Source organism: Macrobrachium nipponense, chromosome 34 (assembly GCF_015104395.2).
Source record: "Macrobrachium nipponense isolate FS-2020 chromosome 34, ASM1510439v2, whole genome shotgun sequence".
In the NCBI taxonomy this organism is placed as follows: Eukaryota; Metazoa; Arthropoda; class Malacostraca; order Decapoda; family Palaemonidae; genus Macrobrachium; species Macrobrachium nipponense.
Window position 1 is genome coordinate 1,141,817 of NC_061095.1, and position 7,889 is coordinate 1,149,705.

The 7,889-nt window shown below is 35.8% G+C and overlaps 1 protein-coding gene across 2 annotated transcripts; it reads left to right on the top strand.

Moving 5' to 3' along the window:
- Window positions 1-680: 680 nt before the first annotated feature.
- On the top strand, window positions 681-7,434 carry LOC135207797 (V-type proton ATPase subunit B). Of its 2 annotated transcripts, none has more exons than XM_064239623.1 (8): window positions 681-782; window positions 2,028-2,255; window positions 3,041-3,212; window positions 3,640-3,730; window positions 4,191-4,377; window positions 4,701-4,889; window positions 5,462-5,612; window positions 6,048-7,434. In XM_064239623.1, exons 2-8 carry the CDS (start codon window positions 2,031-2,033, stop codon window positions 6,500-6,502), a joined length of 1,470 nt encoding a protein of 489 aa, XP_064095693.1. In that variant the 5' UTR covers window positions 681-782; window positions 2,028-2,030; the 3' UTR covers window positions 6,503-7,434. The 2 variants fall into 2 exon arrangements, with proteins under 2 accessions (XP_064095693.1, XP_064095694.1); XM_064239624.1 differs by having other exon boundaries at window positions 744-864.
- Window positions 7,435-7,889: the final 455 nt, after the last annotated feature.

Here is a 7,889-nt window from a genome sequence, read left to right on the forward strand (position 1 = left end):
AACAATTAAATGAAAGGTTCGTTCCATATATGAATCGAAAAGACCCAACTGAAACTTTCGATTCTGATATGGAACGTGGAAGCAAGTGTTGCCATTGCTAGGGAAATGTCCCTACCACAAGCATCCCGTGATCAACCTAGGGGAAAAGATTTTGACTCAAGATATCATAACAAATAGACATCACCTATGAAACCGTGTAGGAATATTAAGGAGAATTAGTTTAATGATAAGTAAAACATAAAATAAACCATTAAGTATTAAAGGAGAGTAAAAAATATATTGGAAATGGGGCCAGCCGTCCACTTGACGAGCAATGAAACTATAGAGCCCTTGTAGACCACATAAGGTCTCTGAGGAAAAGATGCTACGAAAGTCATCATAAAAATATGTGACCTTTATTTTATATCACATTTAATAAGATTCATACATTTTTCAGAGCAGGTCTGTAGTACAATTGCTGCTTTTTCCACAGTGAAATTCGACTATACCAGCATTACTTCGTCGCTATACTTACTAGTATAAACAAATTTATTATGCAACGCACCCATTAACTGAATTAACTTTGTTATTTTATTGCTGTTTTATTATTCAAAAAACGTAAAACTGACAGAACGGGTGTATTCATGGTTAGAAAATAGGGATGAAACAATCACATGACTGGGGGAAGTTTAGGGAAAATCCCTGAAACAGTCTGGCAACACTGGCGATCATTGATCAGCTGACATCACATGACAGTAGGAGCAGCGGCAGTTGTTTTGTGTCTGTAATCGGTGACCGTATAGGTGAGTATTGTGCCCAATTCGAGTGTTTTATGGTGTACAGTGAACGTCAGTCTTCCCTGTTCATTTTTACAGCTTAAAGGAAGTAAGTGGCGTCACCTCCTCGACGTATTTTGCTTTTGATTGTAAAGTACGTCCATGGAGCTTTATAAATAATCTTTGGATTTCTCGTCATATTCTCTTGGCAGGGCTACCCTAGGGTATAGCTCAAGGATGCCGATGCCCAGATCTCCATTTGAATATATTAAACTAATTTGTTTCAGCAGAATTACATCTGAAGGCTTGCTACTTGTTTGTCCATTGTTAAACTTATAAATTTTAAAAACTACTACGGTAGGCCAACAGTTAGGTTAGGGTAGGACCTCCATTAAATGCAATATAGGCTAAGTTATATCCCATCATTTTTTAAAATATTACATTATTGATTTAAATTATTTAAACAAAGGCAATCATTATCTCTTTTAGGATAAGCGTTCTATTTTTCATTGAGGTAGACTTGCTTTTTTTAGGTAGGTATTTGAATATAGGTAGCCTACTAGCCTATTAACCAGCTTGCAAAATGGCATGAAACTAGTATTGGAAATCATTGGTAAGCAATAGTAGGTCTTAGTTGTGGATGCGCATGATTGATGCCTAAAATGCCTGTCAAAGAGGCGTAAGAACCTGGTCTGTCATAGGTATATAGTGTGGTATAATTTTATTTACCTATGGTGTCCAAATTTTTAAATTGATTTTCAATATTTGTCGATAAAATTGAAACATCTTGCATGAATCTTCCTTCTCATTCCTAAAACACTCATTGATACTGCAAGGTAGGTAGGAATGTAATTCAGAATACTTTACAATTACTTGTTTTGATAAATCTTAATAATAACTCCGCGTCAGGTATTTCTTTGGAAATTACATTTCCTTAGTATTTGGGTTGCTTATTAAGAATGTACCATTATTTTTGGGTGGTCGACTGTAATTAACCCCCAGGGGCCAGTACTAAACACAGTGAAATACATTGGACGCCCCAAACCCTAGTGGATGTCGTATTCGCGGTTACGTTCCTTGCAGTCCGTGCGGAGTTATTCTTTAGAATTACCTTTGTATTTTCTGACAGGAATTAAGATAAATTTTTTTGCATAAAAGGTGTACATTGTAGTGAAAAAGACCTTGGCAGACTTTTACTCATAGAACGTAATAATGACTCGATTCTTCTTCTTCATACATGACAGGTTTTAATGTTTTCCCATTTTCTTCCAGAAAATGACGAGCTTAGGGAACCTCCAGCATGTGGCTGCCGTGCAGCGTGATTACATCGCGCAGCCACGTCTGTGTTACAAAACTGTCACCGGTGTAAATGGTCCTCTGGTTATTCTCGATGATGTAAAGTTTCCAAAGTTTGCTGAAATTGTAAACTTACATCTGGCTGATGGCACAGAAAGAAAGGGTCAGGTGCTTGAAGTTAGCGGCTCCAAAGCTGTCGTCCAGGTGAGATAGTGTGTTGAACTCTAAAAATCATCCTAATACCTTATCCCTCCTTGTCTGGAAGAGGTTAGAAGTAATTGATTGGCTTTTGTAAAGCAAGTGTTTGCTGAAATAACTGAAATGTCTCTAAATGAACAATATACGTAGGCATACCTGTTTTAGGTAATATGAATCCCTGTAAGATAGAGGCATTAAAAGTGACAAAATATTTGATGAAATTTAAAGGAAGCGACATTAATAAGCTGTTAAGAATGCAATATCTTCATACTATGTCACTGTTTTCATTCTATTTGTTGTGAAGTGATATTTAAGACTAAAAGTAAGTGTATGATTATTTTATCTTGTTGGCTTTATCAGTAGTCTGTGTGCTTTAGCATAATTATAAAAATAAACTGTTACACCCTTTCTCATGAAAATTATTTTTGCAGTGAGACTGTAACTAATATAGTGAGTATACAGTATCATAATTTCATGATGATAACTGACACCTTTTCCAGTTAAAAAGTAGAAAACGGCTTTCCGATCAAAATACAGTAGACGACAAAGTTCATTTTGTTATTGCTAGAAATTGGTACACAAGAAGACTTAGTTACTATATACTACTGCTTTATTGGAACTAAACAATCACAGTAGTATAGTAAGTGAAGGGGGAATCATGGTGCTATGTGCATCCTATTTATATAGGCTATTAGTTAATTTCATCGTCTCACATGTTCCTAGTATTGGCACAATACAGTACTTGTGAAAACTCAAAATACTGCCACGAAATGACCATCATACATTTTCAGGTATTCGAAGGGACTTCTGGTGTTGATGCGAAGCATACAGTATGTGAGTTCACTGGTGACATTTTAAGAACACCTGTGTCCGAGGACATGTTGGGTCGTGTTTTCAATGGTTCCGGTAAGCCCATTGATCAGGGACCTTCTGTGCTAGCTGAGGATTTCTTGGATATTCAAGGCAAGTTTGTGTGTGTGCTGAAGCATTTCTTTATGCAGTTATGAAATGTTTGGAAGTTATAGTGATTTAGGAGTTTTCTTGCTTGATCTTGTATGATTTTGGTTTCCTTTTGAAGATTGTTTCATTCATTGAAGATGAAAGTTGTAAGTTCTTCTAATGATATTGATTAAAATGAGAGCATATGGTTTTTCACTATTCTGTGAGTTGAAATTTGTATTATTATTGTTATTGTTATTATTATTATTCTGAAAATATCATTTGATTCCGCACTACTCGGTGAATTGAACTTTTTATTACTAATAATAAACTAGTAAGCTGTATTCACAAACTAGGTAACTGGAACTAAAAATTCCCAAGAGTAGAGATCTCTCTCACTCTCGGGTGGTAAGAATGTTGCCACAGTTTAACAAAAGTCTTTATCTTTCAGGTCAGCCCATTAACCCCTGGTCCCGTACTTATCCAGAGGAGATGATTCAGACAGGTATTTCCTCCATCGATGTGATGAATTCCATTGCTCGGTAAGTTGTTTAATTTGTCTATATATATCCTTCGGCCCCTAGCTACAACCTGTTAATTCCTTTTTCAAACCTGTGTTCACATTCGCTTTCATCCATCTGACTTAAAACCTTCTCTAACAATTGTTTCATTTGTGTTATTGGAAGTATCTTCTCAGTTTACAACAAATCTGACTCTCAAAACAAATGCTGATAAAGTGATTCATGAACTAGAATGATTTTTAGGAGCATTTTTGGTCAGTTTATATCAACATTTTTCTCCAAAGTTACTATATTACATATTTTCCTCTAGGGAATATCTTCATAAGGAGCCTAGAGTAATGTCATTCATTAAAGTTAATTTGTCTTGCTTACATTTACATACCATAGAATTTTGTCTAAAGATAAGATATTTAGTAAGAATTGCCAAGATTACCTTTAATAAGTAGCTAAATGATTTTTTCGTGCCCCTTCCCACCCACAGAGGTCAGAAGATTCCCATCTTCTCGGCTGCTGGTCTACCCCACAATGAAATTGCAGCTCAGATTTGTCGTCAGGCCGGTTTGGTCAAACTTCCAACAAAGAGTGTTTTGGATGACCACAAAGACAACTTTGCCATTGTGTTTGCTGCTATGGGTGTCAATATGGAGACAGCTCGATTCTTCAAGCAGGTACGGGTCATTTTGAATGTTTAAGGGGAGATTTCATTCATTATCAAGATTTGAGTTAGTATTTTCTGAATTGGAATTGTGGCTCGTTAAAAGAATTAGCATCAGCTTACGAAAGTAACTGGTATTAGAATATTGATTGCAAAATATTAGTGCATTGGATGTAAGTAAAAGATTTTTTGTTATCATAGATTATAGGAAGACATTTAAAATTTACTCTAGTAATAGTAGTATAGTACGACTGTTAATTGAGTCCGATTTGAGTAACATGACCAGCATATGAAATTATTAGAACTGGCAATCCATTTTTTAATCTTATTTTCCAGGACTTCGAAGAAAACGGTTCCATGGAGAATGTGTGCCTCTTCTTGAACTTGGCCAACGATCCCACAATTGAACGTATCATCACTCCTCGACTTGCCCTGACAACTGCAGAATATCTTGCCTACCAGTGCGAGAAACACGTTCTCATCATCCTGACTGACATGTCTTCATATGCAGAAGCTTTGCGAGAGGTAAGTTCAAGGGTTTTTTTTCCAGACTTCCGTTCAAATCAAGCAAACTATGCTAAGAATGCTATGATATTTAAAGGGTAACACAGGTCTGATACATTGGAATCAAAGACAAAAGTCCTGTAAAATCCTAGAGAACAAGAGCAGTGTTGTACATACATTAATATTATCAATTCTAGCTCTTATAAAGACAAGAAAATGCATAGCTAAAATGTGTTGTCAAGGAGCAAATAAGAGAAAATGGTTTTAAATTAATAGTAGTAGTACTTCAAAGAATTAAAACTGTTATGATGCAAGACAAAACAATGATAGTGCATAGCTTTTACCTATGAATTGCACACACAAAAATTTTGAACACTATTGATAAATTGTTGTGTACAGGTCTAGAAAATACTAGTTCTTTATTAATGTAGTATGTTTGGTGCTAGCTTTAGCTGCTCATGTTTGGTTTCCTTATGACACCAGAAGACAGCTCTAATTTTAGTAAGTCTTCAAACACTGAATTGTAGAAATCGTTGAAACAACGGGTGTCGTATGGTTTAATAACTGCTGAACGAGTGTTTTACCTTTCACAGGTATCAGCAGCTCGTGAAGAAGTGCCAGGTAGACGTGGTTTCCCAGGTTACATGTACACCGATTTGGCCACTATTTATGAACGTGCCGGTCGAGTAGAAGGAAGACAAGGGTCCATCACACAGATTCCTATTTTGACTATGCCTAATGATGGTAAGTACTGCCCCAGCATGTTATTGTGTACTGTATGAGTATATAGGACTTTTATGCAAGATTATTAGTATTATTTTTTCACTTTGTTGTAAATTTTTATGGTGCATTCCTTAATACTAGTAAGGATTGCAACTATGGTGCTGTTAACTATACACACAAGGGACTATTCAGATGTCTTTAGGTAAACTGTACATTACTTCAAAAGTGTTTTAGTAAATCCCACATGGAGCTGTTAAGTTACTCTAAGTGATCCAAGAAAGAGAATATAATCTCATAGCTCAAATGTTTACTTGAAATTACCAGTAGATTAAGTATTTGCTTATCCTCTACGTATAGTTTCAATAATGTGTACATAGGGTTTTTTCAAAATATTTAATGGAAAGGAGGTAAGCTAAATTGTGGTAGCATTCAGTTATGTATTTTTTTCATTTTCAGACATCACCCATCCTATTCCTGATCTTACGGGTTACATTACCGAGGGCCAGATTTACGTTGATCGTCAGTTGCACAACAGACAGATTTACCCACCAGTAAACGTGCTGCCATCTTTGTCTCGATTGATGAAATCTGCTATTGGTGACGGCATGACAAGGAAAGATCACTCAGATGTATCCAACCAGCTGTACGCCTGCTACGCCATTGGTAAAGATCTCCAGGCCATGAAGGCTGTCGTGGGTGAAGAAGCTTTGACGGCCGATGACTTGCTGTACTTGGAGTTCCTTGCCAAGTTTGAGAAAACTTTCATTTCACAGGGCCCTTACATGAAGCGCACCATCTTCGAATCTTTGGACATTGGTTGGCAGCTGTTGCGTATCTTCCCCAAAGAGATGCTCAAACGTATTCCAGCTTCAACTCTTGCCGAATTCTATCCCAGAGACAGACCGCAGTAGACATACGATCACTGTACATTATTGTTGTAATTTTTTTTCCGAACCTGTTAACTGGTTGTATGTCAGTTGTCAGCTTGATCTGGAGTCATATTCTTGGTGCATAGACACAACACGAGTCATTTATAAATAAACAAAAGGCATAATTAATTACAAAAGTGCTTAATTTTTAGGTGTGGTATGTCCATAGCTAGGCCATATGTACTGAAATGTTCACATCTGCTGTGCATTTTTAAGTAATCCATTACCATTTCCACCATAAATGTAATTTATTTTGCTCATGGCTCATTTGTAGACTGCTTATCTTAGGTTTCATACACGATCTTATGCTGGAAGCAAAATTTAAGCCTGTAATCTTATGAATTTAGATCAGTGCAGCTTCAAAATACTAAACCCCGGTGTAATTAAGACAGGTCTGTGATATTTTTCACATATTTTCAGTATTAAGAATAGTACCTGTCCTTAAATATTGTTGAGCTCCACCCACCAGCATCAGTCTTTTAGAAGTAAATTATGTTAAATAAGGATAATGGTAATGGGGTGTTTATATTTTTCACCACATCTTGTATCAGTTTTTAAGCAGGTTGTAGTCTGTGCATTGAAATATTTGCTGATTAGCACAAGTCTTGAATTATGGTGCAGTTGTACATAAAATATTCATTTACTACAGGTGTCGTGAGCATAATAAAGACAAATGTGTCGTATGCTTATTAAAAGTAGTCAGGGCTAGAAGTTACAGTAATGTTACATTCCAAGGACTTGTGCCAACTGCTCCATTTTCTTTTGAAGTTACTGTATACTTTCCTTATTGTATAGTATTTTCTTTGTTGGTAAATTGTATAGTATTTGGAGGAAATGTATTTTGTTTGGTGTATGTAATAGTGTAAAGTTATGAACAGTTGACTCATTGATGGTCAATAAAATGTGAAAACTAACTTTTCTATTTTCTCCCCATAGTTTAATTTTTCAAAGGTGTCATAACTTGGTGCACTGCACTTGCATTGCAACTTTTACATGATCTGGAAAATCCACATTTCTTTTCAGTACCTTTTGTGGTGATTACTAAACTGGAGGATGAGAAGGGGATCTTTGTGAGAAATGTAACTAAGAGTCTTTTAACATAGAAATAAAATATCTGTAAACTTCAAAATAGTAAAAGCAATACCACCACAAAGAAAATTAAAATCTATACATATAACATTAAGAATTCATTATCAATAAACTGCAGAAAATCCATTCTCAGTTCACCAAATTGAAATGTTTAAACAGTAATTTAATATCTAAACTTCATCACTAATGAACACATCCTTCAGGCCAGTCGTGTTGGCTCAGTGGTCTGCCAAAACTATAATTACACCGAGGAATTCCGCATAGAACCTTTGCAATCATC

Bases quoted from the DNA above. Each gene is read 5' to 3' on its own strand.
- LOC135207797 (XM_064239623.1), top strand. From the start codon at position 2,031: ATGACGAGCTTAGGGAACCTCCAGCATGTGGCTGCCGTGCAGCGTGAT. The intron at 4,378-4,700 runs GTACGGGTCATT...CTTATTTTCCAG, and splicing joins CAGCTCGATTCTTCAAGCAG to GACTTCGAAGAAAACGGTTC. The intron at 5,613-6,047 runs GTAAGTACTGCC...TTTCATTTTCAG, and splicing joins TTTGACTATGCCTAATGATG to ACATCACCCATCCTATTCCT.